The sequence below is a fragment of the Asterias rubens genome, chromosome 15, assembly GCF_902459465.1.
Source record: "Asterias rubens chromosome 15, eAstRub1.3, whole genome shotgun sequence".
Lineage (NCBI taxonomy): Eukaryota > Metazoa > Echinodermata > Asteroidea > Forcipulatida > Asteriidae > Asterias > Asterias rubens.
This window is the reverse complement of record NC_047076.1, coordinates 4,905,521-4,928,146: the sequence shown is the minus strand read 5'-3', so window position 1 is coordinate 4,928,146 and position 22,626 is coordinate 4,905,521. Positions and strand designations below refer to the sequence as shown.

At 38.3% G+C, this 22,626-nt stretch overlaps 2 protein-coding genes across 2 annotated transcripts; one reads left to right on the top strand and one right to left on the bottom strand.

Annotated features, from left to right (window-relative positions):
• Nucleotides 1-2: 2 nt before the first annotated feature.
• Nucleotides 3-19,829, top strand: LOC117300174 (mediator of RNA polymerase II transcription subunit 16-like). Its single transcript, XM_033783894.1, has 23 exons — nt 3-174; nt 1,485-1,640; nt 2,638-2,839; nt 3,167-3,301; nt 3,933-4,038; nt 4,416-4,499; nt 5,007-5,084; nt 5,747-5,842; nt 6,387-6,499; nt 7,087-7,244; nt 8,214-8,278; nt 8,904-9,047; nt 9,309-9,410; nt 10,258-10,369; nt 10,844-10,983; nt 12,323-12,403; nt 13,864-13,967; nt 14,720-14,834; nt 15,581-15,679; nt 16,142-16,207; nt 17,199-17,424; nt 18,202-18,338; nt 19,743-19,829. Exons 1-22 carry the CDS (start codon nt 125-127, stop codon nt 18,320-18,322), a joined length of 2,553 nt encoding a protein of 850 aa, XP_033639785.1. The 5' UTR covers nt 3-124; the 3' UTR covers nt 18,323-18,338; nt 19,743-19,829.
• LOC117300223 (serine/threonine-protein kinase pak-2-like) lies at nt 19,710-21,262 on the bottom strand. The gene has a single exon (XM_033783951.1). The coding sequence runs from the start codon at nt 20,316-20,318 to the stop codon at nt 19,710-19,712; it is 609 nt and encodes a 202-aa protein (XP_033639842.1). The 5' UTR covers nt 20,319-21,262.
• Nucleotides 21,263-22,626: the final 1,364 nt, after the last annotated feature.

Here is a 22,626-nt window from a genome sequence, read left to right as displayed (position 1 = left end):
GCCCATGACGGAAATTATTTATAATTGAACACCAGTAAATTTACCTTGACTTTTTAGTCGTAATTAGGTCAATCACATTATTTCAAAGCTATCAGTAAAATTCATTGGATCGTTGTGAATTGAGATGGAGTTAGTTTATGTTTCGGAATGGCCTAAAACAGACGCAAACTTATGGTAAGTTTTATCGGACGAAGGTTGACACAACAAAGACTCCTGAATGCCCAGATTCCGGACACTTGACTTGACCAAAAACATGGATGGTTTATTTATGTTAGGAATGGAATTTTTTTGTACAAATTAAGTCTACTCATTAATGTTTAACACACAAAGACTTTTCACTTGTCATTGCTTAAGAAATTTGTAATTACAGTACACTTACTAGGCGCATTGACCTGTATTTTTACACGTTTGTCTTATCAGAATGATCATCACTTTTTTAAAATTTTAATTAAAAATTATTAATAATATTAACGTTATTTATTAGTAAAATTACACATGAAAGTCACCAGATAAGTGCTTCTTCGCTACTCCTAGAACTATGCGGTTTCGTTTTGCTTTCGTCTCCCGTAACCTCAGTATCATAGACGTACATGACAATAACGAGTCTGTTTTTTTCTGGTTCTTTAATAAAGTTTTAATTTTGTGAATGCAAATTTGTTTTCTTCTTTTTTTCGCCAAAATTGGGGTCTACATGTAATGTGTCCTTTGAACTCTTATTGGCCCTGTTGGCAACAGAAAATCCACTCCGCAATCTCAAAAATTGTTAAAAATGATAAATTCTTACTGTAAGTGTAATTCAGTCCCCAACCCAAGTACTCCGTTTTACCACTACACTACAAATGCCGATTGTCCCCGACCGTACGTTTGTCCTGGGACAAAATCACGCGCACGGTCGGGGACAATCCGCAGTGGTAGTGTGGTGGTAAAACGGAGTAGTTGGGGGACTGAATTACGGAAAGAATTTATCATTTAACAATTTTTGAGATTGCGGAGTGGATTTTCTGTCGCCCACAGGGGCCAATGAGAGTTCAAAGGACACATAGAGCCTAATTTTGCGAGAAAAAAAAAGGAAAAAAAAAAGAGATTTGCGTTCACAAAATTAAAACTTTGTAAAAGAACCAGAGAAGTACGTCTATGAGGTTACGGGAGACGATAGCGAAACAAAACCGCATAGTTCTAGGAGTACTTCCTCGCTAGTTGCGATAACCTAACCCTCCTCCCGACGGTCGGGAGGAGGGTTACGTTATCGCAGCTACTTCCTTGCATGGTTCCAAATACTCCTAAAATAGGTCAATATGAATGAGGTTCGTTCTGCTATCGTCTCCACGAACCTCATATAGGCCCTAGGGTGACCATCAAAACATTCCCATCTAAATGTTACAGTGTTACGAAGAACAACAAAAATGGCAGTGGAGATGCATTATTTGAGTACTGCATTTCACAGGTGTAATTTAAAAGCATTTATTGTACTTTTTTGTCATCAGCACCAAGAAGTTGATTGGAGACACTGCCTGCAGCTGGTCGTGTCGTAACATCCTGGCATTCAGCACGTTAAACAACAGTAAGGGTCTAGCAGAAAGGGAGCTCTACCGACCCAAGATACACGTCGTTGATCCAGACAGACCATGGGAACTTCATAGGTAAATATTAATAACAATATTAAAGAACAATTTAAGCACAAAAAAAAGTTGCAGATTGACTCGGCCTCAAGGTAAAGAGACTTAATACAGGTGGTTTCTGTCTGTGTCTTTCACCTCTTTGGAACTCGGTTCAATTCCCGGTGTTGTTGGGTGTTTACTCAAATTAATTGTTGTATTTAAAAAGATACTGACAAAATAGGGAGATCGCCAACATACTATAAGTAGGGCTAGATTGCTCAGTTGGTAGAGCACCGGGACGTTTATCCGGAGGTCTTTGGGTGAAATCCTGCTCTTGAGTCAATCTGCCTTTGTTAAACCCCAAATTAAATGAATATAATCTTGTGACGGACTTTTATCAAAAATAATATTAATACTGAGTTCTTGTACAGCACTTTATCACACCCCTAGGGGCGTATCAAAGCACTCAGTATTTTGTATGTAAGTGCACTGGGTACTTTTACCTGTTACACAACACACAGAACCTGCAGCACAATGTTCCATTTGATGCAGCAACAATGGTTAGGTGTCTTGCTTAAAGACATTGGACCCTTTCGGTTCAGAAAAAAAAATAAAAGTTCACAGATTTACAAATAACTTACAGGGTTTACAGAAGGCAATGGTGAAAGACTTCTCTTGAAATATTATTCCATGAAATGCTTTACTTTTTGAGAAAACAGCAAAACAATATAAATTCTCGTTAACGAGAATTACGGATTTATTTTAAACACATGTCATGACACGGCGAAACGTGCGAAAACAAGGGTGGGTTTTCCCGTTGTTTTCTCCCGACTCCGATGACCGATTGAGCCTAAATTTTCACAGGTTTGTTATTTGATATAGAAGTTGTGGTACACAAAGTGTGGGCCTTGGACAACACTGTTTACCGAAAGGGTCCAATGGCTTTAAAGACACAAGTATCAGGACCGGGACTTGAACCCATACTGATCCCCTTTCAAGCTTTCATTGTGTGATGAAAGTTATTTCTTTCTCCAAACAGCATAAGCGGTGTACATAAGGATTTGATTCAAGTATTGCAGTGGAATGCAAGCGGTACGCGGCTGTTATCCGGTGATAGCTCGGGTACCTCTGTATTATGGCAGATGAAGGACCATTTGTTGAATGACTGGGAGAGTGTTGCGGAGAGTCACGTCAATGGAGAGCCCATCGTTGCACTGGGATGGCTTCACAATGGAGTCAAAGTGAGTTCAAGTTTTGGTAATTGTCAAAGACCAGTATTCCCACTTGGTGTATCCCAATTATGCATAAAATAACAAAATTTGACTCAATTTGTCATCGCAATTGCAAGAGAATAATAAAAGAAAAGATACCCGTTTTGCACAAATTTGTGCGCTTTTAGATACCTTATAAAAGGCTTCAGTTGAAGTCTTTTAGTATTTGAGTGAGAAATTACCCCTTTCTCAAAACCTATGTTACTTTAGAGAGTGCCCTTTCTCACAATGTTTTATACTATCAATAAATTTGTTTGATTGTTTACCACTAGTGTCCATCTGTTCTCTTTCCTTCAGATTTCCTACAATGTGGACAATATTGACTCTCCAAGCATGCTGGATAAGTTTACTCGTTCCCGATTCACACCCTCTTTGCTACAAGTGGGAACCAAACCAGCCGTTGGATGGATAGCTGTCACCTCTACAGGCCTGGTGAGAAGAACATTATGTGGATTTTACCACGGATTTATTTATTTTGTTTTATATTTCTTAAATTCTAGTCGCTTATTTGTGGTGCGTTGTGGCCCAGCGGCATTGATTCAAGTTCAGATGGTTGAGTCATGGGAGTGTGGGTTTGAATCTCGATCATGACGCTTGTGCCCTCCAGCAAGGCACAGAACCATAATTATTTATTATTGTTACTATTAAAAAAAGATTTATATAGCGCATTTCCAAAACAGACCAATGTGCTTTACAATAATTTACACATACAAAGCACAAGAAACAGCACATAAAAGAAGTATATTAAAAATTGGCAAAATATAAAACCTACGGGAAAAGCTTTGCTTCTCTTAACCCCAGGTGTATACAAATTCTCTTAACCAAGGTGTATACAAATTGGAACCTGAGAGTGTTGAGATGATATCGTGTTGGCTTTAACCCCTGAGCGCTAATTTAAGCAGCCTGTGTATTGTATGTCTCGGGGGAATGGAACAAATTGGAGGAATGGTTCAAAAGTATACCCTAGATAAAAGTAGGAAAATCTATATTACAAATAGATTATTATCATTTATCATGTATCAGTGTATGTTTTATTGAAAATTTTGGTTATTTCTCTATGTAGGTTTCTGTGACGATTCTGAAGAGCGGAGGCGGGACAAGTACATTTACTGAGTGTCTCGGGAATACAAGATGCCATGCTGAACTAGCTGACATTGCTTACTCAAGCTGTGAGTGTCTCTCATCCCCATCTTCCATTCTCTTAAAACACATGGACAACATTTGTACTTTGTAAAGACCAGTATCCACACTTTATGTGACCCAATACATACAATGAAATGACAAACCCGTGAAAGTTTAAACTCAGTTGAACATACAACTGTATGTTTTCACTGTATTTGAACTTTAAAGTTTGAGCTGCTTTATGAAATCGGCCCTTCTCTCCCTTGCGGGGTTATGGATTTGAATCCTGTGGGTTTTTTTCCCTGTAGCAATTGGGAAAGTACCAACAATGACTTGCAGTGTTTATCACAAATTGGTGTAAAATCTACATAGTATTCTTTATCCTTGATGCAATCATTTCGTCTGCATATTTTTTTTTCTCCAGCTGGTGACATCTTAATAGCCACATCGGATGGCAGCTGCCGAAGCCCCGTCCAAGTCTACAAAGTTAATCTTAGCTGGAGAGATGGTATCCTTTTGAATACTCAAGCTTCTTGGCGATAGAGTCAACAAGTCTTACTATTGTGCAACAGGCACATGCTTGTTTTGTCAGCAAGTTTACTAGTTGTAGTTGTTCCTATTATCCACACAATGCAAAGCTTCAAACATTATCTGAGTCGATATGGAAAGGTTTGCGGTAACACCATGTAATGACTATCTCTAATGAGTTGGGGTGGTTCTGAAAAGAACCGTTGGTTTCAACTCGACGTTTCAATCAGTATGCTCTGGTCATCTTCTTTTTTCTTTTCTTTTTTCTCTCCAGAAGACGATCAGAGCATACTGATCGAAACATCGAGTTGAAACCAACGGTTCTTTTCAGAACCACCCCAACTCATTAGAGATAGTCATTACATGGTGTTACCGTAAACCTTTCTATATCGTATTTCCACCATGCAAAGTTTCAAATCCTAATTATCTGAGTCCCTGTTAATTTGCTTTTTTTATATTTTTCCTTGACTAGTATTTTGATTCTCAGACAAAGTATTTATTGAAACAGACTACCTGCCATCCCTTCATGTACAGTGCTGTGTCGATCTCAACAACAAAGACAAATGTAAGGGAACTTTTCAATTTTCTTTTAAAGAATCTATCCAAGTTTTTAAAGTATTGAAATGTGATTATGGCATGATGACCAACCCTAGCCCTTATCACATCAAGTCTGAAAAAAGACCAAAAGAACCTAGCCAGGTCACAAGTGTCCTTGCCAGGTTGTGGAACCTGATTTGGTACTCTGTACTTATTTGGTTAAGAAAGTTCTGTGCATACATGTAGTTCTTTAGATTCTTTAGATTTTTAGGATATTGAAAAAATGTCACTTTTTTTTTTTTTTTTTTTTTTTAATATAAGGAGCAAATGTGAACAATAGCCCAACATACATTGACATGGTCAATGAACAGAATGAAATTTGAATCAGACTGAAGGATCTTAAAAGAAGAACTCTGATGGGCTAATCAAATGGTTCACTGCAGCTCAGATTTACCAGAAAAGAATAACAGAAAAACAAAGATATATGGTATCAAGGAAACACTGAATTATGTAAGGAGGAGGTGAGGTATCAAATACAATGGCATTTTACACCATTTTAACAAGGGTTTAGAGACTTCTCCCACATTCGTAAGGACTCTATCTATTTGAAAATTAGTGGTTCATAAAACTGAATTTGAACTCGAAGACTCTCATAGTTGATTCCGATTGATTGTTTTTAACTACTGGCAGATTTAACCATCACACATCTGAGATTTATCAACAAGGAATGTTATGAAGAGGAGAGTACATCAGTCCCAGCCGAGCAGCTCATCATATCAGCCATTGGTAAGATCTTAAACCGCCAGATTTATGACCGCGTGAGGGCGCTCTCAATAATATTTGTACCCCTTCAGGGGGGCTATACGTGATTCGTTCGCACAGTTTTATCATCAGCGTTCTGTCACTTCTGTGCGCCGTAGTTTTAAGTTTAATGTCAGCCTCTTTGAAAGTGACTTTCTGTCACTATTGGCTTTCCCTGCCAGGGTTCTTGTCTTTTGTTTTGCTTTGTGTTTTTGTGTACCACCCCGACTGGAGGTTGTTTCCTACACAGTTCTTATTTCTGCCCGCGGCCAGGCCGGGTTTTTCAGTAATTTGCTTAGTGTTTTAACATATTCGATTCTTCTTAAAACTATTGTTTTGCTTGTTCTTGTAAAACTTTGATTTGTAATTTTTGCCGGCAAATAAAATTAAATGAAATGAAAACAAAAAAGTTGATTTTGAGGTGGGTTATAATGGTTCTTTTAAGACTATTATTGTCTCGTATTGTTCATGTTGAACTAGTCAGTAGTTGACGGTGTAACAAAACTAGTTTTCTCCTCTGTCTTTGTAGGCTCATCAGGTTCTTGTGTCGAGTTCTGGAGTTTGAGTAAAGAGTTTGTTCCGTTGAATAAAATATTCCAGACCAGTCCACCACCGTCCAGGGAGTCCCAGCCAACCACTCAGGTATCGTAACGATCTTTTAATAGATACATAAGGAATATCCATTAAAACTTCAGTAAAGATGTTTATTTTACCAATTCCTATATATGGATGAAAAATGGAGAACAAACTCACAAATTTATCAGTGACGCGTCACCACTGCACTAGTGGCCTCATCAGACTGGCAACTTATCACGTTACAACCAGCGCTCATCCCGCCCTCTATAGTTGTGTCTGATAACTATAAAAGGAGAAAAGCAGCTGTGATGAAGCCACTAGTGTAGTGATGAAACGTCACTGACAAATTTGTGAGTTTGTTATCCGTTTTTCATCCATTAGGAACTGGTAAAATGACCATCTTGACTGAAGATCTCTTTTTTTTTACCTTCACACTAGAGTAAAATGAGTTTTGTGATCCGCTCATTTGCCAATAGATAGAGCTTCATGAAAATGTGAAAAAAGTCTCTGTCTCACGATTAATTTTGGTTTTATACACCATTGTACCCAGTACTTTCCTGAGTTATAAATGTGTAAAATTTGTCAGGCAACCAGTTTCAGTCAAGAAGGCATAACATTCAGATTTCACGTTTCTATTTCATCTACAACTACAGAAATGGGTTTTTGGTACATGCTACACCAATTCGTCTGCCGTTACGGGATTGTGTCTGCCCAAACTACCGGTCAAACTTTCCAGTAAATCTATCTACAATGGCCCAGGGATGGTCATGGCTGTTGCATTCCAAGATGGCAGTGTCAAGTTACTTCACAGGTCAGTCAAAAAATTTTTTTTTATTAATTTTCATCTTCAAATAATGCATTCTTGAAATTGAGTATCCATATCCTACTAGATTGCCAAATTGTCGTGAATGCCGCCCTTTGTCAATCAGCCATTTGCATGCAGAGCCTCGATTTGGGGATGGTCGTTATATAACTCTTTCGTCCTTCGGATGGGACGTAAAGCCGTTGGTCCCATGTGTTGTGTAACGCATGTAAGAGAACCCAGTGCACTTATCGAAAAGAGAAGGGGTTCGCCCCGGTGTTCCTGGTTGTGGCTGCTAAATGCGCCATAGAACCTTGTAAACCCTTATAAGGTGCTAAATAATTGGGTCTCAGAATTCATCACTGCAATAACCTATCTTTCTGAAAGTTTGTATATACTCAGCGCCTTGAGTACCTTGTTTGGTAGATACGTGCGCTATATAAGACTTCGATATTATTATTATTATTATTATTTATTGTTTCGGTAATGTAATGACACTTTCAATCAAACAGATGTACACATAGATACAATACTAAATAATGAATCAAGGCTTGCACGCCATTATCAGAAGCCATCATCACAGTCCCCAAACCGAGGCTCTACACGCAAATGGCCAATTGTACAAAGGGCGGCATTCACAAGTTGGCAATCTAGTGGGCTATTAATATTATTTGAAACACATTCTTGTGGTTGCAGAGAAAACATATTTGAATATCTTCAAATGTGACTTGAAGTCCCATTTGTTTCGTTTCGCTAGTTTTTCTCTTCACCTGTTCCACCTACCCTTGCACCCCTTGTTGCTGTTTTTTTTGTATGCACCTTGACTGGTTTTCCAGAGATCTGCGCCTTGAACACCCAGCAGGGTGGATATGTGTGCATTACAAGTCTTATTATTATTATTATTATATGGCCATATTATTATCATATACATGAATCAGAGATTGATTTTGACTTTGATTATTTGTTTTCTTCTTGAAGGGTGTCTTTAAAACCATGTGCGTCATTCAAGTATGAAGGAGCTAAAGTAGATACAGGATCTCAGGGTGAGTACCGGTACTGGCATGTATTAAAGACACTAGACACCTTTGGTAAATGTCAAAGACCAATATTCCCACTTGGTGTAACAACTCTGTGAACATTTGGACTTAATTGGTCATCAAATTTGCGCAAGAATAATGGAAAGAAGAAACCCTTGTTGCACAAATTTGTGTGCCTTCAGATGCCTAATAAAAGGCGTCAGGCCTGAAGTCTTTTAATATTTAGTAACAAATCTTCCTCAAAAGCTTCGTCGCTTCAGAGGGGGCCGTTTCTCAAAATTTGTTATACCTTCAACAGCTCTCCATTGCTCGTTATGAAGAAAGTTATTTTATGCTAACAACTATTTTGAGCAATTATCAATAGTGTCCAGTGCCTTTAAGCAGAAAATTTTGCTTGACAAGTTTCTGCTGAGCAAAAATGAGCAGGATACCAGTCAGAGACTGAGCATTGGATAATACGGTTTGTCAGGTAACCACATACATGTACTGGTAAGCATAATTTTGTTGTGCTTACGTACTTTTGTGATATATGAAATTTGACCCAGATGCATTTAGCTGTTTCGGCACAAAAGTAGTAAAAAACCAAAAAAAAAAAACCCCAAAAGTTTGTGACTATTTCTTGTATTTGAAGCCAAGAGACAGAAAGTTTACAACGGCAAGCACCTCATGTGTATGGAGATGTCAAGCACTTGTTGCAGTATCATGGCGGTAGACCGGATGGGGGCCCTGTGCCTCATCAAGATTGCACCAACGCTGGGTCAGGCACTAGACCAAGGTAAGGGAGTTATGGGGTTATGAAATTAGTTTTCTCCTTTCTTAAAAACTACAGCACCTTCAGCAAATAACACTTTAAGGGAAGCTTTCTACCATCTTTATCATTAACCCTGTAAGATTCATGTAAATCTGTGGATGTTTGTGTTTTTTTGTTGTACAAAAAGTACCCAAACCCTGTAATACCTTTCTTAAATATGCTTGACTTGAGGTAATTGTTTAGCATCCATTAGATCAATAATTGGTCCTGTTGTGTACTCTATAGGTGCCGCGAGGGCCCATACCATCGCCCAGGTTGTCAACTTGTTGGAGTATAGTCTGGTGACTGGCTATGAGTGGTGGGACTTACTTCATACAATCACACCAGGTTGGTTTATAAGTAACGAGATAATCAAAGTTTTACTTTTTTTATTTCCTTTTTTTTTTCTTTGATACCAAAAAGAATATGGAGTAGATAAAACAACGGTTTAATGTACATTGGCCGAATTGTATAGAGCTACTTGGGTGACAAATTTGGCTAGGCACAAAGAACAATTATGCTCACAAAATTATCAGCTAAGATATACTGTTATCATACTCAGCTAACTTGACCTTTACTTTGACCTTTTTAGTTGAGTAAGAAAGTAGTTCAAATTTAGCGGCCGTTTGTGTCCTCATTTTGGTACAAGCCACATGTAGCAACTTGCTTGCTTACTTGCTTAAGTCGAGTGATGTCCTCGAATCACGATGGTTCCCCAAGCCTTTCTGTCCCCCATTGCTGACTTGAAATCTGCTGATTCAAGTCCCGTTTAGCAACTACTTATTTTAAATTTTATCTTCCAGTACGCGCTAATCCACCAATCAGAAGCTCGAACTACTAGGGGGATAAAAACATATATGGTACGACCTCTGTTTTATATCCTACTTCCTCTGTTTTTATTACACAGTGTGTGAAATGTCATTTTGTCACGCTCCGTATACTGACAGTGAAAAAATTACATTCTAAACTTTGTGCGCGTGAATGCTGTTCGTCATGAAATAATGTTCTGAAATTTTAAACGTTGTGCATTGCACGTGAGACTGGAAGATAAATTCGTTATCACACGCGCGCTCATGAAATACGAAAAAATATAGCGCGTCTGCGTCTCCTATATTTTTTCGTATTCCACTCGCGCTTGTGTGATAACTTATAGTAGGCAGCTCTATTACACTGCACTTTGTTTTTCTATATTAAGGTATGGTCGACACTGTGATTGACCGTTTGACTGAAGCATTTAACAGACAGTCCAAGTCAACGCAGGAATTATTATTCAGTCGGTTGGTAGCCGTCAAAGCCTCCCTTCACAGGTAAACTAATGTAACTTTGTGTAATCAAACCACCACAATAGACTGTTCTTGTTACGCTCATATTCAAAACTTTCAGGATCAAGTTGGCCCCAACCATATTGGGTTTTACATGCAGTGTTATCCAGAAGCGTCGGATTTCGCATCTAAGAAAAAGGGAATAGAAATTGGGGGCCCTTGGGTGGCCCAGACCCCACGCCATAAGGGCAACCGTACATGTATCTTTATTGTTTTATGATAATATTTTGTGGATCTTATTTTTGACCTAATTATTTAGTTTTTTGTGGTTAAAATTAAAGTTTTTATTTTTGTAAAGCGCCTGGGAGCATTTTTAATGGATTTGGCGCTATATAAATGTTTTTAAATATTATTATTATTATTAACTGTTGACATGTTCAGGTGTCATTTTTTTTTTTTGATTCACCCTGTATATAATAAGCCACTATTATTATGATATTATTTTGTTTATCAATGCAGAATGACCTCCAGTGGTGCCGGCAAGTCAGTGGATTGTTACTGTAAGCTTTTACTCAACGCCATCTCATCTGAGTTTAGATCCCTCCTCAGACCGACTAGCGTCACCGCTCAGGACAAAGGGCCGGCTGAGAAACTCACTGGTAAAGTCAGAACATGGGCCTTGTAAACAAAATTAGCTGTTAAGGGACATTTAAAAAAATTCCGAAATGTAACGTGAGTAACCAATTTTGTGTGTCTTGTATATCATACACGACACATTTTTCTGGATCTCATTTTTGGTGCTGAAGTAGGTCTAGGTCTACCCTAACTTCTTTTGGGGTATTAGTCATTAAACCTTGTCAGTAAGGTAACTAATAAATTTCAGCACATCACTCCTAAACTCAAACAGGTTTCGGGAGTGGCTCCCACCCACCAGGAACAATGGCTTAAGGAATGCGAACCAGTTAACCACCATTAAATGTAGAACAGGTACAGAGACAGATGCATTCCAAATTTAACCAGATTACTGAATGTGCAATATTGTGATCCATATAGGCCTTGAGCTAGCAGTATCCCTTTCTTATCTGCCAAGTTCTTTTCTAAATTGTTGGTGTGCTTTTTTTTCTTCTTTTTTTTCTTTTAAGTTTAACTATGTATGGATTTTAATGATGGCTTTTTATCCACAACTTGTCCCATTGATCTTGTTTTTTTTCCCGTTGAGTCTCATTCTTTTTGGTTAAGTGCTGGTTGATTGTTTATTGTTTTGATTGTTTGTAATTCTTGCTCATTACCTATTGTGTGTTCAAACTGTTTAACCTTTTAGCTCTTTTTGAAGAATTAAACTGTACATGTTCTAGTGCAATTCAACCATATCGGTTGTCATACTGTTCATTCCTTTGTAATGTTTTTATGAAATAAACCAATAAATATAGTATAAAAAATATACAGCCCAAGGGATCTCAAAAGTACATCCAAAATGTAACGATAGTAACCATTGTATTGCTCCTAGCATCTTTTCATTTAATTTTCTGCCAATCAGAAGAAAGGGTTTTTGTTGTGTTTGTTTGTTTTTGCTTTTTTGGCTCTCCAGTTAGTCAAAGTAATACATGCTCCGCATTGGCTGCGCTCACCATTCGTGTGGTTACAAAAACAGACCAAACAGAAAGGAAAAGGTAGTCCGGTGCCGATCAATGGGCAGTGTGCAATGAGCACCATAAGCTATTTACAGGCATGATATTCTTCCTACTCGAGTCTGATTTACAATTTTTTTTTTGCCCACAGCAAAAGCTAGCAAAATTGTTATTAAATAGCTTTAAAAACTACATCAGATGTATATGTGTGTCAGTCCTTGTACTGAATAAAGTTTGCCCTACTTTTTTCCCCAAGAGCCAAATTTGTCTGTATACAGCGCCCAATCCGAAGGTAATGTGTCCTCTTAAAGTGAAAAAGAAGTTTCATTTCAACATTAATAAAACCACTCTTTGATTCATTTCCCCCCAGCTATTTGTGCACATAGTACAGAGTTAGACTTGACTAAGTTGATGCTAAACATAGACACCAAGGACTATGCTCTGGACCCAAGTAAGTTACAGACATTTGTAAAAAAATTGAACTTTTAATTTAAAACCATCTGGTTTTGCCATTGCTGTTTGTACTAATACCCTTCCGGTCATCTCACTCTTATAGTTTAGATTGGTTTATAACACACCTCTTGCTTGTTCTGTATTCTGGTTGGCTGAAACACGGTCACGTGGGATGAACTAATATAGGCTAGTGATCGCGCGCGCGTGTTTTGTGGGAATAGTACCAGAGCGGGCACTAGTCTTTGCAAATAGTGCCCCCGGTAACAGCGCCCTCTCTTGACTTGAACCGTGAACAAACTACAAAATTCCCTTTTCTGTTCTTATTTGACATTTTAAGACCGAGCTGTGTTATAAAAAACATATTGACTGGCATAATTCCATAACTAGTGTACGTCTATTCCCCCTCGGGCCTGTGAGTGACCAGAAGAGGGGCCTATTTCCCTCGGCCTTCGGCCTCGGGAAATAGGTTGCTCTTCTGGTCACTCAAAGTCCCTCGTGGGAATAGACGTATACTAGTTACCTTGTTGCCAGTCAATATGTGTATACTAATTGGTTTGAAAATAGAAGGACAATGTTTAACTCTTTAGCAACCATAGCGGCTGCAAGGGGCTTGTACCAAATTGCTTGTACCAATATTTGGCAAACTTTTGCTCAAACAATTGGGACAAGGACAAGTTTGGGACTGTATCGACATTTTCCAAGGTTTCCCATGTAAACATAGAATTTACAACAGAACCATGTATTTCCTAGTTTTATTGACATTTTACTTGAAAATAGCGGTTCAAAAAATCAACAAGATTAGCACTGTCTGGGTGTATGGTGATGACTATACAAAAAAGATTTGGTCTCTAAAAGGTTAAAGTGTGTGGCCCTTTTTCAAAACTGTGTCTTGTGTTTAAAGCCATTATACAATTTCGGTAAACAGTATTGTCCAAGTTTCACACTTCGTGTATCACAACTTATATATAAAATAACAAACCTGTGAAAATTTAGGCTCAATCGGTCATCGGAGTCGGGAGAAAATAACCGGAAAACCCACTCTTGTTTCCGCACGTTTCGCCGTGTCATGACATGTGTTTAGAATAAATCCGTAATTCTCGCTATCGAGAATTGATATTGTTTTAACGTTTTCTTAAAAAGTAAAGCATTTCATAGAACAATATTTCAAGAGAAGTCTTTCACCATTACCTTCTGTAAACCCTGTAAATTATTTGTAAATCTGTGAATGTTTTTTTTTTTCTGTACCGAAAGTGTATAATGGCTTTAAAGTGTGTGGCCCTTTTTCAAAACTGCGTCTTGTGTCTAAGCTCCAGCTTAGGTACTGTCCGGTCTGGTTGACTAAAAGTGCCTAAATCGAGAATAACTAACAAAGCCAGAGCTCAGGTCCAAGGCAAGGTTTGAAAATGGCCAACGAATACTATTCCTTATTGTCTGGTTCCTGACCTTGTCATCATGCAGATTTCATCCAGTCCCTGCAGCAGTTGGTCCAGTGGATCGCAGAATATTGCCTCTACACCTTAAGCACGGTTCCACAGCAAGCATCTAACCCAACTAAACCAGGGGTATGTAGCCAACAACTTTTTCTCTCATTTCAATACGCTCTGGTGTTTCTGATCAGCAGAGTGTGAGCTCGAGTCCCAGTCATAACACTTTTGTCCTTAGGCTGCGTCCTTCGCATGGGACGTAAAGCTGTTGGTCTCATGTGTTGTGTAATGGAAGTGAAAACAGAGAAGGATTGCCACAGCACCTTGTGAACCCTTAAATTAAAGGAGTAGGTCTCATTAACAATAATATTAATAATAATAAACTGTTTTCATATAGCGCTTTTCACGCCCGAGGGGTGTCTCAAAGCGCTTCCGACATGATTACCCCTGGTCCCTGGCCCTTAAATCATTCCTTAAACCATCTCAGCTCCCTGGGGAGTATACAGCCTGTGTGCAATATATGCGCTACTCGGCTAAACCACTCACAAGAACCATCTCTGCCCTCACAGGTACCCATTTACCCCTAGGTGGACCGAAGCAACTATAGTCGAGTGTCTTGCTCAGGGACACAAGTGTCACGACCAGGATTTGAACCCACACTCTGCTGAACAGAAGCATCAGAGCTTGAGTTTGGTGATCTTATCCACTCAACCACAACACCTCACCTCATTATTCAAACCTAGTCTAACATACCTTGCAGGAAAATAAATGCGCCTTGAGCGTCACTGAGTGACGGATATGAGTGCTATACAAGAAGCCACTTATCTTTGTTGAAGGCAGTATTTTTCCATGAATTCCGCTGACTCTATGACGTTTATTTCAAACTACAGATTAGTGTATTGAGAGACACCTCCACTCTGTGCTTGTTACGGGAGATGCTCGTACTCATTAAGATATGGGGAATACGCAAGAAGACGTGCTTGCCCGTATTTTCAACAACGTCAGGTGAGTTTAATAATTTACTTAAAGTTTTTGGAAATAATTTTTTGGGGCAAGCTGAACCTTAAAGTTATAGGAAACTTTTACAAATCGTTTTTGTTCTCAGTCTTGCCTTGTATTGTTTTTTAATGTTTTCTTTTCTCTCAGCAATTATTATTATTTGTTTTTCTTTATTTTCATATGTAATTGATTCAATTTTTCGGAGAGAAATAGAATATTAATAACAATTAACTGTAATGTAATGCAAGCAAATTCCCAAAGAAAGCGAGTGAAAAATGTGTTCAATTTAATTTAACTGTATGTTAAAGAAATTCAACTTTGAAGCACCCTCATGTGGTAAAAAATAATGGTCAACTTAACTTTACATTTAGGAGCTCATGACCATGAAATCACTCTCTCAAACAACTTACCATCTCAGGAGTTCGCAAGACTACACATTGTTGTCTCACCCGTCAAGAAAATCCAGGGCTACCCTAGGTGATTGGGCATTTGTGTACGCTGCTCCAAAACTATGGACAAATTTCCCTCCTTGTATTAGACCATCATTTTCACTTGAAGTATTTAAATTTAAGTTTAAAACTCATTTGTTTACTTTACTCAATTAATTCCTTCTTGATCTGTTTTTGTATTTGTTATTTTGTTTTCTCTACATATTTTGTATTTCTTGTAGAGCACAGTAGAGTATACTCTAAGGGTGTCGCACAGTATAAATGTCCGTTATTATTGTATTTATTACATTCCCATCTGTATAGACTCATTGGATACTCTGTCTCATCTCTACAAACTCATGACTCACGTCTGGCTAGCGAGTAAGGAGATTCCACCCGCTGAACTGGACGAAAATACCGTCGGTGAGTATTCTCAACTCCAAATTGTATAAAAACCTTTTTAAACTTGCATTTTTAATTGTTGAAATTGTTTAGTTGCCTTCCACCTCTAGGATCTTGGTCGAATCCCATCGGGGGCACTATGTGGATTGGTTTTTCAGTCCCTACCTGACTGATGGGTTTTCCCTAGAATGATTCTCCGAGGTTTACTAAAATGACCTTCCTTGTCTTCTCTCCATTGGATTCTTTGCTAGTACTGTGAGTCCTTGGATTCCCAACCAGAATAAATGAAATTAACTGATTATTTTTTTATTATAAAGGAATGTTCATTGTGGAAGGTTTAACCTCGGATGCGTGAGGAAAATACTTACTGTTAAAGCACCTTGAGCGTCACTGAGTGACGGATATGCATGTTACATAAAAAGCCACTATTATTACTATAATTATCATAAAAGTATTATGTCGTTTTCTTTGTTTCTTAAACAGATGAGTGTTGTCTTTTACCGAGCCAAATCATGATGCATCCCTTGGATGTCACTCCAGTCACAGAGGGTAAGGATCAAAATAATTTTATTCCTTATCGAATTGGTCACAAAAACATTGAAACAGTTTACATTTTGTTGTGCTTTTGTGCATAACTGCAATATATGGCACATCTCCTTGATACACGCTACGTCTGTCGTTGCAATGTTATCTGTATCAGCAGGGATCCTCGTTGTGGGACGTCCGATGTCCAGGGGAGCTTGGGTTCATGTTGCAAATTAAATTAACTTCAGACAGTGCGTGGACCATCGTTTCTGCCCGCTGATTGGGCCGTACTTTATATTACAATTAACAGCGTTGGCTGATTGGATGAAGGTTGGTATACGTAGGTTCTAAAAGGCAACAAAATTACATCTTTGTGTCAATGTACTGACACCGGGTGGCGCCCGGTGTTCTTTTGTGTACGGTTAAACATGCGCCTTGTGTGGCGGTGCGCCTTGTCTGCTGACGTTTGAATTTTGGGGGGTCATTTTAGGGTCATGTGCCTTGTCCGCTGAGCGTCTTATCCGCAGGAAAATATGGTACTGCAGGATTCAATACAGCTTAGTGTTTCTACAAGACAGCTTCGCTCTACAAACACCATGCTCCTCATTATCCCTCATTCTAAACACACTTGCGGAGACCGTTCTTTTTTTCACAATATGCTGGACCATCTCATTGGAATGCTCTTCCACTGAACCTCAGAGAAATAGACACTCTCTCTAGCTTCAAGACCAACTTGAAAACTCTTTTGTTCAGTAGTAGCTTTAAGTACCGTCATTAAGCAGATCTTTTCTATGTGCCAGGAGTGTCTTCCTGACAGATATGGCACACTACAAATGTCCATTATTATTTTTATTATAATCATATCGACTCTTAAAAAATGTTGGTTCTCTTGAAGGTAAACTCAACAGCTAAATGCCCTGAGACACAATGTTTTTTTATGATTACCAATCAAGATCAACATTGAATATTGCGCTTTTTCAGCAGGTTCCATTCTTTTCTCAATGTATTTCTATAGGAATAACTGGTAAGCTGCTCCTCCTGCGTCAGGCTATGAGTTTTCAATTCAACACTACCCCTCCCCACATGGTCAACATTGCGACCTTTGGCCACAGCCTAAATATATTCCCCGGGTCTGAGGTCAACGTCAGGTCACTCTCTGACAAGATTCATCAGAAGACGGATGTTGTGCGACGGCTGTACTTGGGCGTGGCCCCGCCAGATGAGATAAGAAGTTGTACAAGGTTTGTTTAAGAAAGATCTGCTTTAAGAAAACTTGGGACTACATTAGCAGTAAAGGTTTATTATGGTTTAAAGCCCTCCCTCACTACATGCTTTTTTGGTACAATTGCCACTTACATTTTTTACTTGCCTCTCGCTGCCTTGCTCTTAGTGCAATTGTTAAATGTGTTTCTTTTTGTTGTTTAATTGTAAATTTTCAAACTTATGTTAACGTAATTTTCTTACCATTTATTTTTGTGTTGCTAAATTTCATCTTTTGTAAAAATAGCTGCAATTCAGCCAAAATAATGGTTAAAGATGCTATGTCAGAATTTTGGCCCCAAACATTAAAAAATAGATTTTTTTGAGTGAATGGTATTTCAAAGAGTATCACCCGCTCTAACGAAAAAGGTTTAACTTTTACTTTTAATGGCACCATGAAAAAAATTTAAAACATTTCTTATAAAACACATAAGATTTTGTCACGTGATATACTGTCGGGGTCCCGACAAAAACTAATTTTGTGCACTTTATTTCACTGCTACTAATAATTGGCGGACTTTTTCGAGCAATGACTCAAATGAAAGCTTGTAACATTCTCAACCCCAATCAAAATACCTATTGAATTTTAAATCAAAATTTTTGGGCCAAATCGGCCAAAAATCTGACATAGCATCTTTAAGAGTGTTTTTATTGTTTGTATCAAGTTAACCAATAATATATAGAATATGTGTGCTTTATAAGAACTCATTTTTTTGTCATTATTAATATTAATGTGTTTATCTCTCTACTTTTGTTAGATGTTCGTCCATATCAATGCTTAACTCCCCCACTCGAACGGTCATCATGAAAGCTTGGGAACAACGCTGGGCCAGATCTTGCCTATGTGGGGGACTGTGGAGAAGGGTTGTCATGGCTTGAGAATAAAGAGTTGAAGGTATGGTTATTATTATTATTATTATTATTATTATTATTTTATTTGCCATAAGAGTACAAAACAAAATACAATCTTCGATATACCTGGAGATGGGCAAGAGACAGCAAAAGCAAGTACATACTATGATCCGTAGATCTGTTGCCCCACATCTGGGGTACACAATGAAATAAATAGAGATATACATTATAGTACACAAAGCAGTAATAAAAGTAGATAAATATACAAACTAATAATAAATAACTAGTAAGAATAAAAAATAAATAAGTAAAAATAAGAGTAAAAGTAAAGATAAACAAATACATAAATATGGTCTGCCAGAGAAACAAATCGCCATGATTCATTCCTAGAAGCAAACGTAGTTGGGGCGACCGCGCCTTTTTTTGTTGCAGCCCGGCTGCCCCCAGGATATGGAACATTCTTCCAAACAACATCAGACAATCGCCTACAACTCATATTTTTAAGATGTCACTGAAATCTCATCTGTTTACAAGAGCTTACTGTACAGCGCCATGAGCAATGATAGTTGGAATATGGCGCTATATAAATGTTACAATTGATTGATTGATTGATTGATTGATTGATTGATTGATTGATTGATTGGTTGGTTGGTTGGTTGGTTGGTTGGTTGATTGATTGGTTGGTTGATTGATTGAGAGAAACCCTGTGTCTCAGTAGAGGAACTCTTGTATAAAATAAAATTTGAATTTTCTTAAAATTGCAAAAGTTTGTGACTCAAAGGTCAAATTACAGAGTCATTACACAAGTTTAAAAAAGATATGAGATACAAAATATTTAAAAAATACATAAATATAATTAAATTATAAAAAATAAAAATAGTAAGTGCCTTGTCATGGCAGACCATTTCTGTAGGAATATCTGAGCAACAAACTGGTTCTTCACTCGCCCTTTTCCAATAATGTATCAATGCGCTTGATAGTAGTGTACTTGTCATTGGGCCAATAAAATAACATTCCTGTAATCTTTGCCAGCTCCCTGGAAAGTGTACACCCCTGGGCTGCCGTGGCGCTCCAAAGGCTTTTTCAAACCCCAACATCAACCTCTATCCCGCAGGAACCCCGTTTATACCGCTGGGCGAAGAGAAGAAATTTAGTGAAGTGTGTCTTGCTCAAGGACACTAGTGTCATGACCGGGATTTGAACCTACACGTACACTCTGATGACCTTAACCACCAGAACTTGAATTCGATGCTCTTAACCACTAGGTCATGACACCCTAATAACAAAACGTAACAAATCGCTTTATTTACAGGCAGCTCAAAGCACTAGTAATTGTTTTTAAGGCAGGTTTATGCTAAAACATACTTTAAGTTATTACCATTTTGATGTGTCCAGTGCCTTTAAGAGTGAGGCATTAATGCCACATTTTTCTGCTTTTGTTTCGTAGTTGGAATCGAACAATTTCCATCTGAGGGTATTTCTCATCATCAGATGGCTCTTTGGACAAATTTGCACTCTTCTTGAGGGACAGTCCCCCCTCAGTAAGTGATGGAACATTCCCATGTTGACCAATCAGAAGGAGTATTTTCCCTACACTATAAATGTCACTAAATGTTGTCCAGTGTAACCTGGCAGCCATCATTCCCCAACGAGGGGTTATTTTCTCATGGAGGGGAACCACAAGTTGTTCTTTGGACTGCTTGCATTGCCCAAAGTCTATGATACGTGCCTCCCATCGTGTGGCACTCTCAACAAGTAGGATATTGTCCGTCTTTATGTCATGGTGGAGTAGGCTACATTGATGCATGTACCACATCCCATCAACAATATCCTGAGCAATGTCGTTCCACTCTCCTTGCGAGAGCTCTAGAGGGCGCTTTCCCTGCAACGCATCAGTGAGAGATAGCGGACGGGATGTGAGCTCATCTCCCAGAAACTCTGTCACCAGAGCAAGGTGGTCATCTTGAATCACAACACCGTAGATGGCAGGGAACGATGGATGTTTTCCAAGCAATTGCATCATTTGAGCTTCTAAGACGATGTCATCTCGGCTGCCCTCAAAGAGCGACTTGTATGCGACCCATCGGGCAGCTGAATGCTGGTATTTTAAAGTCACCTCTCCAAAAGCACCTCTGCCAAGAACTGTTTGACCACTCGTTGGGTCTGTGAAGTCCTCTTTCTTGAGGACAGGAACCGGTTCCAGCTCACCTCTGGGAGGAGTGTTTTGGAGCTCACTGGAAGTAGGAGAGAAACAAAAATATTTTATAGTTATATCGGACAAAACCTTTTTGACTGAACACTCAAAGAATGTTTAGCTATGTTCCCATTGAATTTTTTTCCACAGCTGCCTCGCGGAAAGTTACCGTGACTGGTTTTTGGTATATTTTTGACGTACTTTCCCACCTGGACTTATATATCCCGGCATTTTAAAGCACAGTCGCGGTAGAAGTAGCGGCCCTGATAAATTACCGTGGTTTCCCAGAAGTCTTAAATGCGACCTCTTTTGGCCTGTTAGTTTTACATCACGGTTGCGGCAAATTGACAGGGAGGTCAGTTTACCCTGCATCCCCATTTGATTTAATTTTATCATTCTACAGAAAGGTCGCGGTACTTTTAAAAATAAAAGTCCATTAGGAACACGGCTTTAGTCATTTCCACCTTATAGTCAAAGTTGTCAAACATAAACCACACACGAAATAAGTTTCGAAGTCCACAGACTGATATTTATTACCTAACTTTGAAAGATATTGTAGTTACTCTCCTTTTCAATATTGAATCAGAGGTTTTTGTTTTATTATTTTGTAACAATCAACTGTAAATTTGTGTTTGAGTAAAATAAAGAATGCCTAAGGCACCTTTTTCTTAGTAATTGTAAACTTATTTTGTGTCTTCATTGGAGCTGATAACTTTGTTGTCGAACAAGTGAGAATACTGGTCTTTGACAATTGCGAAAGATGTTCAGTGCCTTTTTTCCAAAGGCCCACACTTCGTGTATCACAACTTAAATATAAAACAACAAACCTGTGAATATTTAGGCTCAATCAGTCATCGGAGTCGGGGGGAAAACCCACCCTTGTTTCCGCACGTTTTGCCGTGTCATGACATGTGTTTAAAATAAATCTGTTATTCTCGATTTCGAGAATTGATAATTGTTTTAATGTTTTCTCAAAAAGTAAAGCATTTCATGGAATAATATTTCAAGAGAAGTCTTTCACCATTACCCTCTGTAAACACTGTAGGTTATTTGTAAATCTGTGAACTTTTTGTTCTGTTCTGAAAGTGTCCAATGGCTTTAACATTCAATTTACAATGTTTCCTTTGTTTTGTTCTCACCTGTTGCCAGTACAGTAAACATCAGTCTTGATGTTGCTTTGGGCAGCCTCGATATGGGGTTGATCTGCCTCGGTCTCATTGCTGTCAATGTTAGGAACCATTTAGGGGCGTTCTCTGAAACTGGCAAGCTGCTATGCTGCTGGTTGCTGGTCGCACTGGGCTGGCGACCACTGAAGGCCAACGTTTTAGGTCGACAGGCTCTGTACGGGAGACACAGTGCCTGTGTAAATAACAAAACAACAATAATAATAAAAAGTCAATCAATAGAGTAAATAATAAATCAATCTCATTTAGCTTTTCCATTTGGAAAAAACAACTTCAAATAAATGTTTTCAATTCGTTTCTGTTTGCTGTTATAAATTTACCCATGCTGAGTTTTAATAGCCACAAAATGTGTTTTGTTGTAAATAAAAACAAAACAAAACAAAACAAAACAGATCTTTGCAAAAATGCAACCAAAATTAATTAAGTTAAATGAGATATTATCATGGAAAGCAAGTATACAGGGGCGGGGGGTAGATCAAAACAAATGGAGAACAACCTCAAACGATGTGTCCAAATCGCAGAGTCACTTTTGTTATTGTAAACTGACAACAAAGCACAATTTAATAGATGTATTTAAAATGTTTAATTATTACAAATATCAGTAAAGACGGACCCTGAATCAGTAATAACAAATTGTGAATCCGTAATAACGATATTGAAATTGTGTTTTTTGTTGACGCAGATAGGCTCTTGTAGTTTACAGAGATTTTGAAAATGTTGTTTTTTAACTAATATTTGTTCCTGTTGAAGATGAACTTACAATATTCTGTTGACATCAAGTGTGGGTAATGATTCGGTTAAAAAACGCTATCTCACCTGTTTTTACTCTGTGAATGATGAATGCTGTTGCAAAGTTGATGCAACCAAATAGCCGGACCACAAAATCGAAAAACCATCCAACTTCAAAATGTTGTCTGTTATATTGTTTTCAACCGTCTAAAAAACAGATTGTG